Source organism: Aythya ferina (genome assembly GCF_964211825.1).
Source record: "Aythya ferina genome assembly, chromosome: 16".
NCBI lineage: Eukaryota > Metazoa > Chordata > Aves > Anseriformes > Anatidae > Aythya > Aythya ferina.
In genome coordinates, this window is record NC_140315.1 from 95473 (window position 1) to 118864 (window position 23392).

Sequence of the window (23392 nt, forward strand, 5' to 3'; positions counted from 1 at the left end):
CTCATTCCAACATGATGACTCAAAAAAAAAAAAAGTAAACACTTGCTGAAATCACACATTCATATTTTGAATTGGTTTTGAATGTTCTCCAGGACAGTAAATGTTTCTCCTCACAATTGTTCCCTTGCTAAGTTTCCCGGGCCTTGATTCAAGCAGTCAGTTAAATGACTACCCTTTTACAGATTATTTGTTTTTTAAACCTGAAAGAGACGAAGTTGGTAGTTTCAAATCACTTGACTGCTTTGGCTCTCACCAAAGCTGCATTGCTAGAAAGGCTGAGAGCTGGGATGTTCAGCCTGGAGAAGAGAAGGCTCAGGGATACCTCATTTCAAACTTGAAGTACTGAAAGGGGGCTTATAAAAAGGATGAAGGACTCTTTACTCAGGTAGATCATGATAGGACAAGGGGGAACGGTCTTAAACTAAAATAGGATAGATTTAGACTAGACAGGAGGAAACTCTTCACTGTAAGGTTAGTGAAGCACTGGAACAGGTTGTCAAGAGAATTTGTGGATGTCCCATCCCTGGAGGTGTTCAAGGCCAGACTGGATGGGGCCTCGGCCAACCTGATCTAGTGGGTGGCATCGCTATCTGTGGCAGAGGGGTTGAAGTTAAATGATCTTTAAGGCCCTTCCAACCCAAGCCACTCCATGATTCTATGCTTTAGCATATGGTATCTATCACACTTGTGTTCTGAATGTGGAGGATGCTGTTCATATAAATGACAAAATAAAAGGAACAACATAAGCATTTCTTGTTGCTCTAAGGCAACAAGAAATTACACCCAAGACTAAAATTCACATCTAATTCATTGATGTGCCACATCATAGGTACAAATGTAGACACAATGAAAGGTAAACATAGGTGTATATACTTTTCAATCACTACATTCAGAAAGAGACCTAGTCATTAAAGATGCTAATGTAACATTTTAAAGTTCCATTTCTAAAGGTAATAAAAATGATAAAGAATTTTATGGACTCTTGTTTGGACCTTCAAAACACCAAGAATCCCTAAGCACAATAAAGAAAATAACACTGAATACTTCCAAAGGATTTTATAGATCGGTTTTCCTTTAGATTTCTGTGAGCATTTCAGGGATATAGTGGACCCAGAACTGTCACAATGCTTGCCTGGACCTGAATGAAGTCCTTCAGAACAAGCAATGCAAGAAGTGAGTGAAAAAAGACTAGAAAATCTGCACGTGACATAAAGCCATTTAAATAAATCAGGACCAAAAAAATGTGAGGAGCTTCAGAGGGTTCCAAACAAGGCAAAACAGATGAGAATATAAAAATCAGTGAGATTCAGATTAGTAAATGCACAGCTGGGAAGTGATTTTCAGTCACCCATCATGCAGTATGTTATATCAACCATATCACGTGCAGAAACAAAACAGCATAAAACAGGCAGCTCAACTGAGATTATAGCATCTTGTGTTTTTCTGATTCCCACTAATGACATGTTAGATTGCAAAGTAGAGAGGAGGAAACTTCTACAAAGAATTTTTATCATTAACAAGAAATCTCAGGGTGAAATTAAATCTTGTTTATCATGACATACTTAATCTTGAAAATCACCTAGTACAAGACAATGCTGTGCTTGCTGGGGCGGGGCTCATGCACATTCTTCTGAGGCATCTGGTGTCGCGTACTGTCAGAGACAAGATTAGACTGGATGAACCTCCATCCTGATCCAGTCTAGCAAGTTGTACAAGCTTATGCTTTTGTTGCATTTTAGAAACAAGTATAGGTTTGGACTTCTCCCAGATCTTAGGTATCCAATTTCAGATTGCAAATTCTCACTAAATGGAATGCCAGTACAAGCACTTGAACAATGCCTGTGGAAGTCTCTCTTGTGTGTTATGCCTTTCAACAGATTTCCTTTTTAGACCCTTTTTGATATTATGAGAGACACAAAGGGACTGTAAACTGCGAACAGAGAAGTACTTACTATGTGTTCATCAATGCATCCTACTTAGTAAATACTACTTGTAGTTGCAGTTTTGACAAAGAAATGTTACTATCTGTACACACAGCCACTACAGTGCAGTGGTGATGGGGTAAATACCAGCTTGTATCTAAACCACTCTCTTGGATTAGAGATTATTTCTGCAAAGGTGCATTTAAAAACACTGATCGTGCAAAGAAAGTCAGAGGTTTGAGCATGATCAATGGCTTACAACATATGTACACTTAAAGACCATGAATCAGTAATTACATTGTGTTCAGCTCTTTATAAAAAGAAGTTCAAAATACATATTGAAGTCATATATAATTGATATAGAAAAGCCGTGCAAACAATCAACCACCACCACCACCACCAACAAAACCCAGGTTTTTCTGGAACATCTCCCCATTGTGCTTAAATTTAGGCTTTCTTAATTTCTGCAAACGAGGTGATCTCGATGCTTACTAATAAACGTCGAAGTAGTTAACAATGTGCCCTTGTTGCTAAGGCGGCTAATGGTATTCCCTGGGCTACATTAGGCAGAGCACTGCCAGCAGACTGGGAGATCCTTCGCCTCTACTCAACGCTGTCAAGGCCACACCTGGAGTACTGTGTCCAGTTCTGGAACTGCAGTACCAGAGAGACACGGACATGAGAGAGACATGGACAATGGAGAGAGTTCAACAAAGGGCCACAAAGATGATGAAGGGACTGGAGCATCTCACATATGAGGAAAGGCTGAGAGAGTTAGGACTGCTCAGCCTAGCGAAGAGAAGGCTCAAGGAGATCTTAACATTTGTAGGAGTGAGCACATAAAGAAGATAGAGCCAGGCTCTTTTCAGTGGTGACAAGTGACAGGACAAGAGGCAACGGAGAGCAAACTGAAAGACAGGAGGTGCCATCTAAACATCAGGAAAGACTTTTACTGTGAGGGTGGCTGAGCAACGGAACACGTTGCCTAGAGAGGTTGTGGATTCTCCCACTTTGGAGGTGCTCAAAATCCATCTGAACATGATCCTGGGCAACCTGCTCTAGGTGGCCCTGCTTCACATTGGAGGGGTGGACAGGATGACCTCCAGAGATCCCTTCTCTAACTTCAACCAGTCAGAAATCCCATGAAAATGAATCTACATGTATGTGTTTATAGCACAGCCTTAATTTACTAAGAGAATTTGTCTTTAGCTTACCTGAAGCATAAAGTTTAACAAGTAAATAATAAGAAAAATGCCAGGAACATAGGACCATATTTTACATCAGCTATCTAATACAAATCCAAATGTCATTCTAGAATGACTACATCTACCTCCAAATGCATCAGTGCATTTATAAGGGTCGTATTCATTTTTCTTATTTTACATATATCTACATTAATCTCTACTTGCTATTTTATGGCCTAGTCACTCAGTATCTTCATATTCCTCTACAACTTTTCCAAAGCTGTCTCTCTCACCTTTACTACTCAGAATAACCTGATCTAGTCAGGTAGCATCCCTGTCCATGGCATGGGGGTTGGATGTAGATGATCTTTAAGGTACCTTTCATCCCAAGCCATTCTATGACTTCCTTTTATCTTATGGCAACTTTAAGAACGATATGTTGTTTAGTCCAAGACTAAAGTGTGATGGTTTTGAATGAACTGCATCATGCTACAGAAATTCTGCTCTTTAGGTTTTTACTTTTGTAAACAAGTTTTCTGATTTTGAAGTGTTTTCACATATTAAAGTTAGGAACAAGGGCTCTGGATGTATCGACTTGTTTACTTCTTGAAGGGTTTAGTATCTAAGCATCTTATAGTCACAGTTGGAGATCAGCTCTTCAACAGTAATATTTGAAGCACATTCTGTACAGTGTTTAGGGCCAAGCCAAAATTTGCATTTCCTACTCTGGGGTCCCTACAGCACAGCTCTATGAAGAAACTGCCATCTAGAGGTTTCTAAAGGCTTCACACGCCAGCGTGGAATTTAACCTCATCCATAGATACGAAAAGTCATCCCTTCTTCTCTTTAGTATGGTCTGAGAGATAAAAAGACTCTTCGACTTCTGCAGAGCAGGTCAGCAAGATAAGATGAAGGAGAGGTGGCAACATCACGTCCCACCCCTCGTAAAGAAATTGAGCAAACAACTTTGCAAACTGTTCTTTTTTATTTATTTATTTATTTATTTTAAGAAAAAGGAAAGAGGCATTGCCCACCAGAGCAAGCAGGAGCTGAAGACTTCCATAGCACCAGGGAAACAGACATGGGCCAAGGTAAGTGAAAATTCTCTCTGTTAATCCCAAACATTTGCTGATTGTCTGTCAGGAAAAATAACTGTCCCCTCTTCAGGACAGTGTGTTCATGAGGCTAGAGGAAGAGAGGAGCTTCTTACAGTGCGGGAGACAAAGTCCAAGGGAGGTCAATTCACACGGACTTCTCATAAATAGAGAAAACAAAAGCTTGTATCAACGACTAAGAGTAGATTGAGAGAAGCAGTAAGAAGCAGCTGTGAAGGTTTGGAAGCAAGAGCAAGAGAGTTATCCTTAACATGGGGGTGGGGAAAAGGAATGTAGTCCAGACTACAAAACTGAAGCAGAGAGATGACTGTTTTAGCCACTTGAAGAAGAGGGTCCAGGTTCCAAGCAACTTTAAAGAAAGTGACAATAAGATCCATGAAAAGTTATATGAAGGAGAGGAACCCAGACTCCCATACCACATACAACTCAACAGCCTACAACACAGCCAGAACAGACATCTTCACAATACAGAAGACAACACATAAGCTTTGAGTTGGTGTTGTAAAGTTTACACCAGCACAGGTATGGAACAGCCATAAAGGGACCTGAACTCCAGACCACAAGAAGTAACTGCAAACAATGCAGCAGGGCTTCCACAACGAACAGAGATGGGACAACAGCAATGGGAGTTATCAAGGTATCAATGAAGAAGATAAGGCAAATTAAACAGGAGGAGAAAGCAGACCAACGAAAACTGCAAAGAGAAATAGTTGTCTTTAGCATGGGAGCAGTGGGTTTAGACAGGAGGGGAATGCTCTTTGGATCTTTTCTAGCTGCAACAAAGAGATAAACCTGGGTCTGAAAGAGGAGGTATATGACTGGATGTGTCATATAAAGGGCAGCTGTTACAACTCACAAACTGAAGGGACTCAGTGATGATTTGAGAGCTGAATATATAAGTGAGGTCAGGATTATCCCAAGGCTGAGAGAAATCATGATGCCATCTGATTTTCCACAGAAAGTCTGGAAAGATTAAGAACACCACCAAAACCAGAAGAAAAGTGCAAGTAGGTGATCACACTAAGGCCACTGCACACTAAATTACATAAGAACAGGGTGACTGAAACTGTGACAATTTTTTTTTCTTGCTGGCAGCAGACAGAGGCACGTATGTGTATGATGCATGCATATGAGACAGATGACATTCTTCTGTCTCCTGTAGTACCTCTGTGTGTGAGATTACAGTGTGGTACAAAGAGAGAAAAACTAGTATTTTATTTACTGTGATCCAGTATAGTTCCAAAACTACACAGCCACCTTGCATTTGCACCAGCAGGAAAGTTTGGACTAGTTGCTGATCTCTGATGCACAGCAGATATATCTAGAATTTTTGTAATTGCTAGAAGACCTTGCATCCGCAACGTAAGTGGTGTGTGACAGCTTCCTTCCTGTGCACAACTTAACCACATATCCACATGGAGGAAAGCTGCTTTGAGTACACACCATAAGACTCCAACTGTAGTCACAGTTGCACGCTCAGTGCTAACCACAACAACTGTACCATTTGAAGGATCAGGTTTGTTCTATGTCCATTGCTGGGCAGAAGAAGCTTTTTTATAGTCACTTGGTTCACTTAACATTGTTAAGGTACAAGCAAAAGCTACTCATTAGCCACTTGATAAGAGAACAACCAAGCTCATAGCAAAGGCCCTTACAGCTACTGGACTGGAAGTCTCAAAGGCATAGAGCACTGTCTGAGTGGAGAAACAGGCTTGTATCAGGATGGGACCCAGGGCCAGAGTGTGGGCAGCTCACAGCCTCAAGCTCATTCTATTTCCTCTCATGCTACAGGTCTGAGCATCAAAAGATGTGATTTCAAGATCACAATCAACAACAATAACCACCACACAGAAGAGATCAGCACTAAAAGGCTTATGGTGAGGCGTGGGCAGCCATTCGTTATCACAGTGAGCTTCTCATCTCCAGTATACAACTACCTGCAGCAGCTGAAAAGGACCTTCCTCATAGTACAGACAGGTAACATAATTACCATACCTTGTAGAGCAATTGTACAAAAGCCACCTGAAGAACAGAGCCAAAAGACATCTCCATAGCTGGACAGATGTGCCCACATTTAGAAGTGAAGCAAACAAACTGTTTATCTAAGCCAGAGCAGTCTCCTGCTGCTCGGACTGCAAGGTCAAAACTAAATCTTTTTCCCAAAACACATTACAGCACAACGCAAGCTCATTGCTCTTTGAAAGTACTCATGGGATCTCTCCTCACTCATGACTTTTGATTTAGGAATATTTAAACTCTGCTAGTCTTTTGCAGATGTTTTCTATTACAGTGTTTTTCAGCAAGAGCCCTGAGAAGGGCAGCACCATCCACTCTCAGCTTGCTCTACCATAATTTATTTGACTGTGGCTTTTGTCACAAGACACTGAATCCCAAGAGCAACAGGCCTGCACCATTATGGCTGTTCCTCCTTTCTACACTCTGTGAAATGCACGTTCCACTATCAAACAAGGTGGCTTTAGTCCAGTACTAACCTTAGGAAGGTTCAGTAAGCTTTAATACAGCAGCATTAAGGTAAGCATTAAGCTTAAGTGTCCCACATGAAAGGATAGCTATGACTCCAGATCTAGCCATGGTCCCTAAAATCTGCAGGGGGTGGCAATGTATGTGTGGAAACCAGATCTCTTTTGCTGCAGGACCAAATCCTTCCAAAACAGATGGAACCCAGGTTGAATTTCCTATCTCCCTCCTGGGAGACCAGAAGCAGTGGAGTGCAGCTCTAGAAGAACAGGACCCATGTTTCTGGACCATCTCTGTGAACACGCCTGCCAATGCTCCCATTGGCCAGTATGCTCTGCTTTTACATGCCTCCAAGTCTTACTGTCTCCTGGGAAACTTCATCCTTCTCTTTAATCCCTGGTGCCAAGGTGAGGAATCAGGAACAAAAAGGCAGTCATAGATCAGTCACTTCACAAAAACAGTTTTGAGCTCTGACACTCTGCCTCTGGAAAGGCTAAGGCTGACCCTACCCAGTGCTTCCCTCTACTCCTGCCCTGCTCCTCTCAGCACTTCAGGAAGGAGGCAGGGGCTTGTACAGGTAGCACAGCTTGAAGCAACCTGCCTCAGCACTCCTACCCTGTTCCTGAAGTACTCTGTTATCAGAACACCGTGGTCTTGCAAAGGAAAAAGCAGTTCAATCATTTATTTCCTATGAGTTAAGATTATAACTGGTTTGATTAATGCCATTGGATCTTCCTTAGGAACAGAGAAGTCAGTAACAAGTAGAGTAAAAAAGCTAGCTAGTACAATAGCCTAGCTTTGTAGGATCTTTCTGAAGTTCCTCTACTTGAGCAGAGATTGCAATGAAATTCTTTTCTGCTCAATTCAGAATCTGTGGTATTTCCCAAGGGTACAATGCCAGGGACTGCCTAAGTGTAGCGTAGCCTGCTAATGCAAGGGCATCCAAGACCAAAAATGCTTTTCTCCTTATGCTTTTTTCCTCCATTCTAGATGATGAAGTGTTCTTGGCTAACGAGGCACAGCGGCAGGAGTACATTCTAAACCAAGAGGGTATCATTTACTGGGGGACTGAAAATGCAGTCCTGGCACAGCCCTGGGACTTCAATCAGGTAAGAGGTCCAATATGTCTGTGTTCTCTTACAGCCACCAGCAGAGGAAGGGTGTCTATCTCCTGTATGTACAGAATGCAATTCATTCCCATGTTGTGGCTTTGATGAAAGAGTCTGTTCTCTGCTCCCACTGTCTTTCTCTATGAACATGCAGGAGAACGGAGACCTATATATGAAGTCCCATAATCCCATATGTAATTTTAGCTACTTTCTCAGCCAGTCCTTTTACGAAGAAACACGTCAGTCTGGGATTTGTCTCTTCCTTTCATCAACAGATAAAGAACCATTTTGCAGAGCTTAATAATACCGTCTGTTTTACAGATAGCGAAGGACAAGATTTTCCAATTTGCCCAAGACTAATCTGCCAGTGATGAGAGCTGGATTCTATTCCACTTTAGTGACAACAGATTAAACAAGTACCTGTATGCCAACCTAGAGTGCTCCAGAAAAAAAATCAGGAGTTTCCCTCAGTCATGGGATGCAGTATCATGCCAGAGCATTTCTCACTACACTTCAATAAAGCAACAGTTCTGCCTTCAGTATGTTGTGCTCCATCTTCAAATCTCTGACTGGAACTTTCCTCCACAGCCCACCTATATAAGACTAGCAGTAGAAAGGGAGAAACAATCTGCACAGTTTCAAGCCCTTGCAGGGATTCCAGAGAACAAACATTAAGGCCACATTTCTCAAGATGTTGTGTTCTTGTTTTAGTTTGAGGAGGATATTGTGGACATCTGCTTCACACTGCTGGACATAGGTGAACGCCATCAACGGGACAAGGATCACACTCAGCGCAAGAACCCTATTTACATCTGCCGCACAGTTGCTGCCATGGTAAGGAGAGTAGTCAGCAGCCTAGTCCATAGCAGAGAAGGTCTGAATGCAGACAGGCTAAGTATATACTTAATCCCAATTTACAGCAACCCACCGACTACTCAGTAAGACTGCCCAGGGCTGTTCCAAACAACATCTCCCACCTATCTCCAGCCCTTCCTGATATTCCTGCAGCAGACAAGTAGTGTTGCAGGAATTTCTTAGCAGTAGCAGCACACTTACTGAATAAATCTCAAGGGAGACTGTTGCACCTGCTCTGGCCAGTCATGATCTCCATGTTCTGCACAAAAAATCCTTTTTGTTTCTGCTGCCTTGGAAGTAGTTCCATCAAACAGGATATGGTTTACCTACTAAGATGTAATTCCTTAATTCATCTTTCTCTCCTCCTTCCCTGAAGATGAACTGCGATGAGGTTAGAGGAATCATGACAGAATATGGGACCGGGAAATACTATGATGGGACATCCCCTTCCAAGTGGCTGGGCAGCAGCCCCATCCTCCGGCAGTGGGTGGCACTGAAGTGCAAACCTGTCCGCTATGGGCAGTGCTGGGTGTTTGCTGCAGTCATGTGCTCAGGTACGGTTGTGGTTCAAAGACTTGTGGGTTGAGTAAAGCCTTACCTGGTACACAGAACCTCTAGCATATGACTGAATTCCTGGGAAAGCACAGATCCCAATAACATAACCTTTAATCTCTAAGTGCGAGGCAGATCCTCCGAGTTTACTCATCAACATTTAGCACTGCTAGCTTTGGGCTAAAGGAGTGTTAGTACACACCATTCACTGAATGCACCTATGACAGTTCACTTCCTGAAGGGACAGTGCTTCTTGCAAAGTCCAGATATCAGGCCCAGTGCCATTCTGATGGGCCTAGTATCAAAACCAGCTCTACATCTACTGGCAAAGATACCTTTACAGCAGGATGCACAACTGATTCACAGCTCTTTCTTCTGCACAGTTCTGAGGTGCTTGGGAATTCCCACCAGGGTTGTCACAGGCTTCACATGGGCTCACAACACGAACAGCAGTCTGAATGTGGATGAGTATTATGACGAAAATGGAATGCTGCTTACACATGACAAGAGTGCCAGAGTCTGGTAAGAAAACACAGCAGGGTCCAAACTAAAGTTTGAGACAATATCTGGGTCTAGGAAGCAACTGAGAGGAAAAGGTAAACAGCTGCAGGGAGGTAAATAAGAGAGAGCTCAGCCAAGTTGCAGTGTACATGGCTTGTTCTTGAGAAATCTCAGGAACCAAAAGTAAAGAGTGCTATATTGCTAGGGCCCACAAATGAACAACAATAACCCAAACCATCTGGAGAAACTACACTTACATCAAAAAACATGGTCTCTTCCTGTGTGCTGAGTTCTTTCAAAGGAATATTAACTTGCTGTGGTTTGGCTAAAAGTTTCCTGTACCTCAGGGCTCAGCATCTTGTTATAAGCACATGATGTTGTCTCTCACAGGACCTTCCATGTTTGGAATGAATGCTGGATGGCTCGAACAGACTTGCTACCCGAGTACAGTGGATGGCAGGCACTAGATGCCACCTGCCAGGAGAAAAGCAAAGGTAAGATATCAAAGACAGACTTGAGGAAAAAAAGGGAGCAAATAAAGCAGTGCAATATTCCTTCCTTCTTCAGTTTCCAATGGGAGGATGCATAAATCACCCCGAGGACTTCACACACTAAATCATCATTAACTCTTTTAGTTCGTGCAGCCCGTGGAGCTCTAAGCATGGGCCTAGTTGGTCAAGCATCTAACTCTTAATTGGGCTGCATTTTCTCTTTAGGCGCATCCTTCTGTGGGCCAGCCCCTGTTCAAGCCATCAAAGAAGGGGACACTGAAGTGGATTATGATGTCTGCTATTTCTTTGCTGCCATAAATGCCAAGTGCCACATCTGGATACACAAAGCAGATGGCATCCTCAAGCCAGCTTGCATTTGCACAAAGTATATTGGCAACAACATCAGCACCAAGAGTGTGGGCAGTGAACGCTGTGAGGATATCACACACAACTACAAATATCCTGAAGGTATGGGGTAGAAAAGTTTCTAAACACATGTCCTACTAGTGTTAAAAGTGAAGAGTACAGGACTGTACTGAAGAGCCATAACAGAGCATTATGGTCATCCACTTCTCACTACTTCTTCCTGAATGGCACAAGAACACCTTACTCTTGCTGTCTACAGAATCAAAGTACAGATCATACCCCAAAGTTTCATCCTGCTTAATTACCAGCTTACCAGAAGGCCAGGCATTTCTCCACCAGACACTCTCCTGTCTGGAAGACTTCCTTTCTTGACTTCTGTTACCTGTAAACTCTGTACATTCATCTCCCATCACCCTTGTATTACATTTCAGACTCCAGCTTTCTGAGGACTGCTGTGCTCCCAAATGTTCTAAAACCTCACAGGCTCCCCAGGGAAGTGGTCATGGAATGAGCCTGCTGGAGCTCAAAAAGCATTTGGATAACACTCAGACACGGTCTGATTCTTTGGTGGTCCTCCAGGAACCCAGGAGTTGGACTTGATGATATTTGTGGGTCCCTTCCAACTCAAGCTATTCAATGATTCTATGATATCCCTCCCTCAAAAAGAAGCTCTCCCTTTAAAATCTATTATTCTGCCTAGTTTCCCAACTCTACAATCTCATCTTAGCCTATGGCATGCTGTGTTCTTTGCTGCAGTGTATCACAGGACAAGATAGTACTGCACCATAGCTACAATTACAGAGAGGCAACTGTTCTCTTACTCTGACAGATGTTAGCACTAAAGTGTTTCCAAAACTAATAGAATTCTTTCAAAGTAGAATCTTTCAGGCACATGCAACATGCTGTCAGATGAAATTCTCAATCTGCTCCAATCAGAAGCACAATGAGATGTCTCTCTATGCTCTAAGAAATAGTTGTCTACAGCACTGTTAGGACAATGCAACTCCATCCTTCTGCATTTACTGCTTTACAATTACTACACAGGAAATAACACTGAAATATGCACTCTCCTCCTCATACCTCCCCCCCCCCCTTTTTTTTTTTGTAACAGGTTCTCTTCAGGAAAAGAAAATACTTGACAAAGTCTACAGAAGAATAAAGACACTTGAGACAACTACCAGCAGCAAACCAGAGTTCAGCTCCATTACTACTGCCCTTGAAGAGCCAGTTAACCTTTTTATCCAACTCCAGTCCAATAGTTCTCTGCTACTGGGACAAGATGTTCCAATTTCTGTTGAAGTGTTTAACCCCAGCAGTGGAGAGAAGGCAACTCATTTGGTACTTGGGGCCCAGTCTCTACATTATGGTGGCACATCCATTACCCAACTTTGGAAGAAAGAGTTTCATTTTATCCTCAAGAGCAATGAAGGTAAGGATTCTACTGGACACAAGGACAGAAAAGTATATCCTGTCCTCTCATTTAGGAAAAATGCACTTAGCTTTAAGTCTGCAAAAGCCTGGCTGGAAAGCTGACTGTAGGCTATTCAAACAAATCACTTTGGTGGGGAGAAGAGGAAAGCTGCAGCACGTTAGGTGGATCACCCTACAGATTTCTGAATTTGCAGATTCAGTTGGGGTCTCTAGAGCTTTTAAATACTGCAGCTTTTAGTGCAGTGTTGGGTGCTAAACACTGCTAGGAAGCATGCAGTCTAAGAACTTAATATTAGTTGCATTCTCACCTCTATGTCACCACTCTGTATTCCAGCTAACACCCTGCAGGCCATTGTGCCTTACTCACAGTACATAAAAGAGTTGGGAGAGAACCATCTGCTTCGGCTGACTGCCATGCTGAGAGACAAGGACTCCTACATATGCTTTGCACAGGAAGAGATCCGCATTTGTGATCCCCCTCTCATTATTAAGGTTAGATTGCTTCATCATTCTGTACTGCAGTGGTGAGAAAACAGCTTTCCTAGTCACAAGCAGCAGAAAGACGCTTGCTGTGTTCCATGGCTTTCCTCATACTATCTTCTTTCAAAGCACTGAGACATAAGTTTGGGAAAAGTGCTGTGCTGCACTGTCATATACAATACTCCTCCCACTTCTATCTCATTTATGTGTAAAGACAAGGAAATCCAGATGACTCCTAACTCACTCACCAGCCTGCAAATCAGAGGCTGTAAAGGAAACTACAAAATACTGTAGTAGTAAAGAAAGCGAGCTGAACTTTGAATCTTCTGGCAACTGGCAGCTCATGCTGGGACCTCTGGCAAAAAAAAAAAAAAAAAAATACCTCTCCCTTTAATCATAAAAGTTTCTCTTTTTTTCTCTCAGTTTCATCTCACTCCCTTCTTTCAACAGTTTCCAGAACACATGGTACAGTACCAGCCAGCCTCAGTGGAGATTAGCCTCCTGAACCCTCTCGCTGAACCCCTGGAGAAGTGTGTGATAGTGGTAGGAGGGAGAGGGCTCATTTACAGGCAAAGGAAGTACAGGTGAGTGCAAATTGATTAACCTAAGAACAGGAAATGCAAAAACAGACACAATACAAGCTAGAGAAACCCTTGTCCTGGAAATGCCTGCCCCCAGAATAAACAGGCAACAAGGCAGGAATAGACCACTACAGTTGAAAGCCCCAAGCACTCCCTTATTTAGGGGTGATACAGAAGATTTTCACTGAAAAAGAGAAAAGCCACATAACTTTCATCTGATCCTCCCCTTCTCTGCTGAAGAGCCAGGTAAAATTGACTTAGCCAAGAGTCATCTAAAAAGGCATACTCTTTTCCACATGAAAAAGCAACATTTTTCTCAGAAAGCTGCATTAGGACAAAGTAGATGATTCATGGGGAGTTCAACCCTCATAACTTCCTCCAAATTGCTGTCTGATCACAATTCCATCATGGCAGTTTAGGACACTGCTAGTCTTTTTCTATTTACACCCCACCCCCTTTTTTGGGGGGCATCACACTCATGTCTCCCAAATGCATCTCCTGAGCCCTAATGAACAAGAAATGCAGAGAGGGGTGCTTCCTGTATAATCCCCTCTTGCCTTTCAGGATGGGTTCTGTGCAGCCTGGAAGCACTCAACAGCTGCGTATCTCGTTCACTCCCACTGAAGCAGGGCCCAGAAGACTCACTGTGAATCTTACCTGCCTTCAACTCCAAAACCTGAAGAGCTACAAAAGTATCAACATTGCAGCTGCCTGATGCCCAGCTTAGAACAAGTCCTGCTGTCCTATTTGAAAGAGTGGTCACAATCTTTCCGACTGACCTTTGACAAGCATAGATGTTAAAAGTTTATTTAAAACTATGTCTGACTTGTATTATTCATACAAACTCAACTCTCTCCCATATGCAACTATATCCACTCTCAGATCTTGCAAGTTGGACCTTCCTGTGACAAACATAGGCTAAATGCTCAAGTAGATGCTGTATTTCTTTGTGCATATCCACTCAACTCACCAATGCTTAGTCATTTTTCCCCTGTGGCAAAAAAAGCATATCTTAGAACTCTGAAGCGATGATAGATGTAGTATTTCTCTAGAGATGTACTCATATCCTACAGATCCTTGAAGTTGGTAAAGCAGCAGACAGCATTTTCTATTGCTTTCTTAGGGAACAGAAGAGAGGAAGATAATTTGCTCTTCTCTATGGTTAGACAGAAAATATCAGCATTGTATTTTTTTTTAAATGGCTCATTTGGCTTGCAAAAGCAGCAAGATCCTATTCTTCTATGTATATATATTCTCTGCCACCTGTAAACAGATGCAGCTAACCACGTAGATCTAGCAGCATTTTATTGTTCTTTGAACCCCACAGCAGTTGTAATGTCTGAAAAACTGGGCACATTCACAACAGTAAGATTCAGCACTGCACCATCCCAAGAGTCCAAGCAAAATGACATCACCTGCAATTGCAAAGGGTGATTTTTTGTGAGTTTTGCCAGGTGGCATTGAAGTTCTCTCTTAAGAGCACTGTCCTCATCATTCTCCCTGTAGCTGGAGAACGGCCAGATTCACTGGAAAAGCATACATCAGGGCCAGTAGCAGCTACACATGTGGACACAGAAGAGCTAAAGTTCACCCTGCGTGAAGTTCTTGATTTTGTCCATGTTGTGATCTACTGCACCAATCAGAAACTGCACCCAGCCTTCCTCTGATGGTGGACAGACATGGCTTGTCCTGCAAAGTGGAGGAAATTCATTAGGAAGGCCACCTTGAGGGTTTTACATTTATGTATCCGGAAACCTACACAACACATACATAGTGTGAAGTCCCAAGTTACCACATCATTAAAACAGGTCCATTATAGCTCCACAGTACTTTGAGCCAGGAAGAACCAACATCCATGTCTCTAGTTCCAAACTTTGACACATATATGTCCATCTTCAGCAGTAACCACTTTAATTCCTGACATCCTATTCCTATCCCATTACAACTGGATAACATCAGAATTATTCCAAAGTGACAGCGTTTGCTGCCTAGAAATGAGTCATCTTTGACAGGAGGCAAAAAGATATCAACTTCCATAGCAGGCAACGTATGTTTATAAATTGTATCTCATACTCACTTTGTAATCTCTAAGACTTTCTTTAATACTGAGGCCAGTTTAGCAGCCTAGAAAAAAACAAAACGGAAGTAAAGTACACCAAACATGGAAAAAGGGGGTCCAGCAATATCAGAAAAAAAGGGAAGGTACAAGAATGCCTGACATGGCCAAAAATAAGTAAAATTGCCACAGATCCTGATGCAAAAGGAAGCCATCTAACATGGGTGGGAGTATCGCCTGACCTGTTGCTGACTGGGACAGGTAAAAATACAGACAGATCATTTTTTAAAGTATACATTAGCATGTTTTTTTTCTTTAAAAGGTAAGTCTATTAGAATTTGGTAACATTGTAAGGGATAAATTAAGTGACTCACTGTAATACAATTTGATATTAAGCAATACTTCATTAATTATAACAACAACAATCAAGCCACTGGCCAAATGTATGAAACCAGAATAAAGAATTTCAGATATGAGAAAGTATATAATTAATTTAGGTTGGAAGGGACCCCTGGAAGTCACCTAAGTACAACCTCCTGCTCAAACCAAGGCAAACCTCATAGTTCTGTCAAGTTGCTCAGAGCCTTGCCCCACCAAATTTTGAACATCTCCAAAAATGGAAATTGCTTCTCATGGAAGCAATGGACATTATTTCTCTAAGCAGCTTATTTCACTTAACAAGTGAAACGTGCTTAACCATGCTCATTGTAAAAATTTTTAATTTCTTTAATTTAGACCATTTTATTTGAGCAAATCTAAATTACCCAGGGAAAAAAGTAGATGTAAGGCACATTGGCAGCCTTACACTTCACTTTCCTGAGGTACTGTCACTGGATGTCTCTATGGATTAGAGTTTAGAGCCAGCGCTAGAGTGGACAGCCATTTCCCCGAAATAAAGATGAGGACTGCATTTCCAGTTAAAAGAAGATGAGTGTGTGAGAACTAGAGGGGACTCTTGGTTCCCCAGAGCATGTTACTTAGACAGCAACTAATACCCTTGTCTCCCTGACAAAGGTATTTCCCCTAATTTAATTTCCCCCAGTTTAATTTCCTCCCCTTTCCTACAGCCAAGCAAGCAGAACTGCATGCAGGCTGTAGAAACTTACATTGAGTCGCACGGCCAGCTGGTTCACAGGTGGATACATGCTCAGTGCCAACTCATCAACACTAGAATGGAAGAGAGAAGTGCAATGAAAGAAAGCCCTCCAATCACCCAATTCAGAGATCTCAGTTACAGAACCACAGAATGGCTGAGGTTGGAAGGAACCTCTGAAGATCATCTAGTCCAACCCCACTGCCAGGCAGGATCAGCTAGAGCACATTGTACAGGATGGCATCCAGGCAGGTTTTGAATATCTCCAGAGAAGGAAACTGCACAACCTCTCTGGGCAACCTGTTCCAGTGCTCTGTCACCCTCCCAGTAAAAATGCCCTCTCCTATTCAGCCAGAATCTTCTGTGCTTCAGTTTGTGCTTATTGCCTCTCATCCTGTCACTGGGCACAACTGAAAAAAGACTGTCTCCATCCTCTCAACACCCGCCCCTCAGGTAATTAATGAGGTCTCCCCCCAGTCTTCTCTTTTCCATGCCAGACAGGCCATTCTCTCAACCTGTCTTTGTACAACAGGTGCTCCAGTCCTCTAATCATCTTTGTAGCCCTCCTCTGAACTCACTTCAGTAGCTTTATGTCCCTCTTGTGGATATAATACTCCAGGTGTGGCCTCAACAGGGCTAAGCAGAGGGGGAGGATCACCTCCCTTGACCTGCTGGTAACACTTCCACAGTGCAAGTCAGGAATAGCAGGGCATGACAAGGAGACATTTGGTTATTCCCACTGAATACTTCTCACCACCTTCTGAGGCGTCTGTGTGGCACTTCCACCTTATCTAGTCACAGCTCCAGCCCAAGCAGCAGCACATACTCCTTTCTTAACCTGCACAACTCTCAACAGCCTATGATATAATAGTCTTCCCATCAAACCGCCTTCCACCACCTGGTCACAGCTTAAGTATCATAATGTTTTTTCTAGTCCATTTTCTAGACCTCAGGAAAGAAAGGGACTGCTCTGGAGCAGAACGCAGCATGGGGAGAGACCTACTTACCTTGGACTGATCTCATTAGCAATGTCTGCAAGGTCATCCAGCTGAGCAATCTGCTCTGGAGATTCAGCTTTGCCATAAGCCTTCACTACGCTCAAGACTTTCTTCAGGCAAGCTTTGGAAGCCTTTATTAATCCCATGCAGGAGCTAAGCAGTTTCCGGTCAGCTTCTGACCAATAGGTATCTCTGTTGCCCCGAAAGCCAAGATCTTCATCTTCCGTGATATCACTGTAGGGGTCTTGCCCTTCCACCAGAGCCTGAGAATACAGATGCCCTGAAAACCCAGAACCTAACATCCACTCTATCAATACCCAGGAGGAAAGGTAAAATACGATCTAGAAAACAAATAATATATGGAGGAATCCTTCTTCAACCAGCATCTCATTTGCTTGATTCTGTTAATCTTAATAAGACTGTATTAAGAAAAACTAATTCAACACAACAAACAGCAAGAACGTGGCAGATAGTCCCATTCTTATACCAACCTAAAACCACACAGTTCAGAATATGGCTTCATGGAAACCACATGTAAGGTAAACTAGACTCAGGTTTGAAAACTCAGTAAGATCAACTCAGTAACTTTGGTCATATAAGAACAAACTTACATCAAAGCCTCTACATAAAAAAAAAAAAAACTCTGTGTTCTATCACCGAACCATCACTGCAGTCTATCACTGCAGGTTCCTCAAAGGCTTAGGAGCTTCCTTACATTTTCCATCTCCTCCAGAGCATCCTTGACCACACTCAGACAAGCAGCGAGAGCTGACACAACTGCTGCCTGGTTATCTGCAAAACATAAAGGAAGACAACTGTAGTGCTGCACTGATTCAAATCAGCTTCCAACAACATTCACTTAGGTCTGCAACCATGAGATCTTGAGATCATAGGGTTACATTTTTTGCAAACCTCAGAGCTGCACTGTTGCTATACAGAGAATTTGACCAGGCTTCCGTGCTTATCCACTTCAAAGAACAGTAGGGTTCTACAGAATGAGTAAGCCTCCATTCTACTAGCTAAAATGCCCCTCGCAAGTACTATCAACATTTCAAGATCACGCATCCTAGTTCCATTGTTCTGCATATACAGTACTCACTTCGTGGCAGGTTGGACACTTGCTCGCATGCTTCCCACACACCACCAGTTGAAATAAGCTGTTCCTGAGACAAGCTGAAACAAAACAGAGACTCTCAAAGTTAGGTTCAATAGCACCATCCTGCTATACTGTTTGTATTTTCTGCGCACTAGAAGGGGATCTGCTGGAAAGATGTCAGCAAACCAGCTTGTCACTGGTATCTCATGTCTACATAAAGCAAGAGGTATTTTAATAACTCCTACTCTGTCTAGTTATTAATTGGAACAAGTAGCAGAAGCCTCTTACAAAGACCTCCGAAGGTGCTTAGGTGTATTATAATCTTCCAGAATCTATACAAGTCAGAAGAGGCTAATGATCTTTGACTACAGGCAGTATCATTTATCATTAAAGAGAGGGTGCGTAATACCTCCCCTGAAGCACAGTGGTTTACTAACTAGCTGTAGAGTCACACAGTCATCACGCATGACACAAAACGTTAACTCCAAAGGCAAAAACTGCTAGCCAATGCAAATAGTATCAATCGCCTTCATGGAAATTCCTTCATAGGAGAGGTGCTCCAGCCCTCTGATCGTCTTTGTGGCCCTCCTCTGGACCTGTTGTAACAGATCAACATCCTTCCCGTGCTGGGTCCTGTTCCAGACCTGGATGCAGTACTCCAAGTGGCAGAGCCCTCACAGCACTGCAAGAATGACAGCATGCCCTCACAAGGGCAGAGTAGAGGGGGACAATCACTTTCCTCAACCTGCTGGTCACACTGTTTTTGATGCAGCCCAGGATGTAGTTTGCCTCCTGGGCCGCAAACACACACTGCTGGCTCATGTCAAGCTTTTTGTCCACTGGAACTCCCAAGTCTTTGTCTACAGGGCTGCTCTCAATGTATTCTTCTCAGTCTGTACTCATGCCTGGGATTGCCCCGACCCAGGTGCAGCACCTTACACTTCAATGTCATTCGGTTCACATGGGCCCACTTCTCAAGCTTGTCCACATCCCTTTGGAGGATATTCCTTCCTTCTGTTTTATCAACTGCACCACTCAGCTTAGTGTCATCTGCAAACTTGCTGAGGGTGCACTCAATCCCACTGTCTATGTCGTTGATAAAGATATTAAACAATACTGGTCCCAGCACAGACCCCTGAGGGACACCGCTCGTCACCAGCCTCCACCTGGACATAGAACCATTGGCCATTACTCTCTGGGTGCAGCCATTGAGCTAATTCCTTATCCACTGAATGGTCCAGCCTTCAAATCCATATCCCTCCAATTTGGAGATTGGGATGTCATGTGGGATCATGTCAAAGGCCTTACACAAGTCCAGATAGATGACTTCAGTCAATCTTCCCTTGTTGACTGATGCAGTCACTCCATAATCAAAGGCCACCAAATTGGTCAGGCACGAAGAGCCCTTGCTGAAGCATGCTCGCTATTCCAGATCACCTCCTTGGCATTCGTGTGCCTTAGTATTGCCTCCAGGAGGATCTGTTCCATTATCTTGCCAGGCACAGAGGTGAGGCTCACCAGTCTGTAGGTCCCCAGGTCTTCCTTTCTACCCTTTTTGAAATGGGAATGATGTTTCCCTTTTTCCAGTCACCAGGGATTTCACCTGACTGCCAGGGCTTTTCAAATATAATGGTAGGTAGCTTGGTGACTCCATCAGCCAGTTCCTTCAGGACCCTGAGATGCACATCATCAGGCCCAACAAATTTGTATTTGCTCAGTGTCATCAGGCAGTCTCAAACCTGCTCTTCTTTTACAGTGAGAGGGACTTTTCTACCCCAGTCACCTTCCGGTTTAGGGAAATGAGACATGGGAAACCTGAATGGCAGTGAAGACAGAGGCAAGGAAGTTGTTGAGTACCTCAGCCTTCTCCTTCTCTGTCATTACCAGTTCACCCTTTGCATCCATTGGAGGGGGCACACTCTCCTTCACCTTTCTTTTCTGAGCAATGTACCTACAGAACCCCTTCTTGTTATTTTTTCCACCCCCTTGTCAAACTCAGTTCCACCTGTGCCTTGGTCTTCCTGATCCCATCCCTGCATGTATGAACAGCATCCCTGTACTCTTCCCTGGCCATCTGCCCCTGCTTCCACTGCCTGTGCATTTCCTTCCTGTGCTTCAGTTTAACCAACAGGTCCTTGCTCAGTCAGCCCAGTTTTCTGCCCTCCCTGCTCGCTTTCTGACACAGGGGAGGGGGATGGAGAATTCTTGTGCTCTATGGAAAGCATCAATAAGAATGTAAGGATGTTACAAAAGACCATCTTCAGAGGTCTTTTTAAGGAGCTCCTGATTTTTGTTCCAATTAATAACTAAACTCAGTAGGAGTTATTAGAACACTGTGCTTTATACACAGTAAAATTTATTTTACTCTGAGGTTATATCACTTGAATGGACTTGCTGGGCAATCACTGGATGGTGTCTGGTGCTCGTTACTCTCTCCAAATCTGATCCTGACTTTTCTGGCCTAACTTTCCAGCTTGATGTTGTTGCTATGGACTTGTCCAGTGATTTCGACTCTCAACTACATTTGTCTACCCTCACCAGCACTGCTCTGCTCACTCAGATATTGGAGGAATGGGCCCTTCTTGGTGAAGCTGCTGCCTTTGCCTGCCTCATAACAGTGCTCAGCTCCTGCCTTCCCACTTCCCTTAGGGTGCTTCCCCAAGTCTGTACTTGCTGCCCCCTACAAGATATTTGTAACTTTTTCTTTCTTCTTAATGGAAAGTTACTACCTCTCCAATGGAGAAATGAGAATAGTTTCTGTGAGTTGGATCATTCCTTCCACTACTTCAGTGGTAGCATCTCGTACCATCTTCCGAAGAGTAGTACCTGGTTGACATTAAGAAACAGCAAGAATGTTGCCACAAAGAGCACTGACAGAAACAGACACAGATGAACATACAGAATGCTCTGTTTGTGCAGATACACAATATAAAATTGCAGGTATTTTTGAAGGAAGCAATATACCTTCTCCAGTTCCAAAAGGGCTTTGGACGAAGCTATCAACACTTTATAACTATGAATGCTCAAACAACTATACCACTTACTACATTATCACTCATTCACAGATTGAAATCTGCAGAATTAGATGGTCAAGTGGTTCACTTGTAACCACGTTGCAAGTCTGTAGAATAGCTGACAATGGGACTCCACTCATGTTAGCTTGCTTTCCTGTAGATGCCTGATCTTCTACTATGATTTGAAATATTGGGTTTCTTTATATAGTGGTGAAGGAATTGGCACTATCCTGCTGTTACTATCTCACCTTGGCCCTTGGGGAGCCAGTAGTACACTGTGGCAACTGCAAGAATGGCATTTTGGACATCTTCGCTCAGCTTCTGACAATTCTGAAAACAGGTAGGCAAAAGTATCAACATCACATGGCCACACTTTATTAGGAAAGTCTCATGAACAATCCCATCCGCATTACTTTGTTAAAAAAAAAAAAAAAAAGGGGAAAGGGAGGGAAGCATAGTTATGGTCATAATAATGGAGAAATAAATACAGAACTCAAAGATATAATATTTAATATTAAGTATTTAAGTATCTCAGCTTTCTGGAGTTCCAAACTCACTGTATGTACTATGAGTAGCCTGGTTCAAAGGTTGCGAAAAGAGGAAGAAGTAGCTTAAACCACTACTCTGAGTTGGAGGTCTTTTCTTCCTTCTTCAAACACCCACGTGTTAAACTTTTCTTGATTAACAGAAAATACATTGCCATTCTTTGTTAGCAGTAAGGTCCATACTGCTCAATATCATGCCTCTGTCAGCAACCAGTTGCAGATGTTTAAGAAAAAAAGTGTAAGAATACGTCTATCTGGTATGTCCCCCTAAGTTATTGAAACTAGTTCTCTAGGCAATTATTGAATTTGGTAAATACTCTCTAAAACACATAGTTCCCACAGACGTTCTTTTTTTGCGCTGAACCCAACGAGACTTTGTTTTAGTCAAGTAAACTGGGAGATACCTGAAATTTGCCACATACACTGAAATTTCATTCTCTGTAGGGGGCTTTTACTCACCTCTGCAGAAGGCAGTGGAGACCTCGAGAATGCCAGACTAAGCTTTGTAGCTTGTTGTGATGTTTCTTTGAATGTCTGACCTTAGAAAGCATACAGTGGGAACAAGACATTAGGAAGCATCTTGGGTAAAAGACAAAAGAACAAAACAGATAAATGAGCAATATCTTCTCTGACGCTACTTAACCCTAACATCTACTGCTCCATTACCGTTTCTTTTTTCCAAGCATGAAAAAGCCATAAGCTAAAATCCCACTTCAAAGATTTTCTTGGTGTATTTATGCCATACGTGTTGGATATTTTATGTATCTGTTCATTTCTATTTTTTTTTATTTAGCCAGTACTGATATCTACAATCACATTAGTCTCCTGGTCCAGGACACCTTCAGCAAAAGGTTCTGGAAGGCTTTAACAGAGGACAAAAGCTTTAAAAACATAGTTATGAAAACTGTTCCATGCTGCCTACCGCTCTGCAACGCCAACGCGGCGGCTGGAGCCGAGAGCAAGTGCAGAAGCCCCGGCTGGAGTCCTCCTTGCAGCTTGGAGCCCTGCCACAGACCGGCACCGCGGAGCCCCGCCCCCGCCCCGTCCGGCGCCCCAGCCCGGCACCCGCAGCACCAGCCCGCCCCCCGGCCCGTACCTAGCGCGTCCCAGAAGCGCGTGGGCTCGAACGGCTCTCGGCCTTCGCCCGGTTCGCCCTCTGTAAAGGCAGACATAGGCCTCAGCCAGCAGAAAGCCAGCCCAGCCCAGCCCAGCCCAGCCCAGCCCAGCCCAGCCGGCTCCGGCTCCGGCTCCAGCTCCAGCTCCAGCCCGGCCCCGGCCCCCACCTCTGACCCGCGCCAGCACCGCGCGCAGCGCCGCGCGCAGCTCCTGCAGCGCCTCCCGCGCCTCCATGGCTGCGGGGAGCAGCCACCGCCTCGCGGCCCCTTAGGCAGCTGCTGCGCGTCACATCCGCTTCCGGAAAGCAGAGGGGAAAAGGCGGCCCCGGCCCCGCCCCCTCCCGGCAACCCGCCCGCAGCCGTGGCCGTGGCCGTGGCCGCCCCCTCGCGGCCCGGACAAAGGAGGCGGG

At 43.6% G+C, this 23392-nt stretch overlaps 2 protein-coding genes across 4 annotated transcripts; one reads left to right on the forward strand and one right to left on the reverse strand.

Moving 5' to 3' along the window:
* The first annotated feature begins 869 nt into the window (after positions 1-869).
* On the forward strand, positions 870-13883 carry LOC311445704 (protein 4.2-like). Of its 2 annotated transcripts, XM_084538053.1 has the most exons (14): positions 870-4000; positions 4117-4197; positions 6013-6198; positions 6876-7106; positions 7690-7808; positions 8520-8642; positions 9040-9217; positions 9599-9737; positions 10107-10210; positions 10433-10675; positions 11685-12002; positions 12339-12496; positions 12935-13068; positions 13630-13883. In XM_084538053.1, exons 2-14 carry the CDS (start codon positions 4188-4190, stop codon positions 13778-13780), a joined length of 2094 nt encoding a protein of 697 aa, XP_084394179.1. In that variant the 5' UTR covers positions 870-4000; positions 4117-4187; the 3' UTR covers positions 13781-13883. The 2 variants fall into 2 exon arrangements, with proteins under 2 accessions (XP_084394179.1, XP_084394178.1); XM_084538052.1 differs by lacking the exon at positions 870-4000 and having other exon boundaries at positions 4013-4197.
* Positions 13884-14353: 470 nt separating this feature from the next.
* Positions 14354-23359, reverse strand: CCNDBP1 (cyclin D1 binding protein 1). 2 transcript variants are annotated; one of them, XM_084538058.1, is made up of 11 exons: positions 23151-23359; positions 22964-23023; positions 22327-22406; positions 21571-21652; positions 21038-21134; positions 18312-18385; positions 17928-18004; positions 17222-17475; positions 16228-16288; positions 15143-15189; positions 14354-14754 (listed from the first exon to the last, which is right to left on the reverse strand). In XM_084538058.1, the coding sequence occupies exons 1-11, from the start codon at positions 23215-23217 to the stop codon at positions 14646-14648; spliced, it is 1008 nt and encodes a 335-aa protein (XP_084394184.1). In that variant the 5' UTR covers positions 23218-23359; the 3' UTR covers positions 14354-14645. The 2 variants fall into 2 exon arrangements, with proteins under 2 accessions (XP_084394184.1, XP_084394185.1); XM_084538059.1 differs by lacking the exon at positions 15143-15189.
* Positions 23360-23392: the final 33 nt, after the last annotated feature.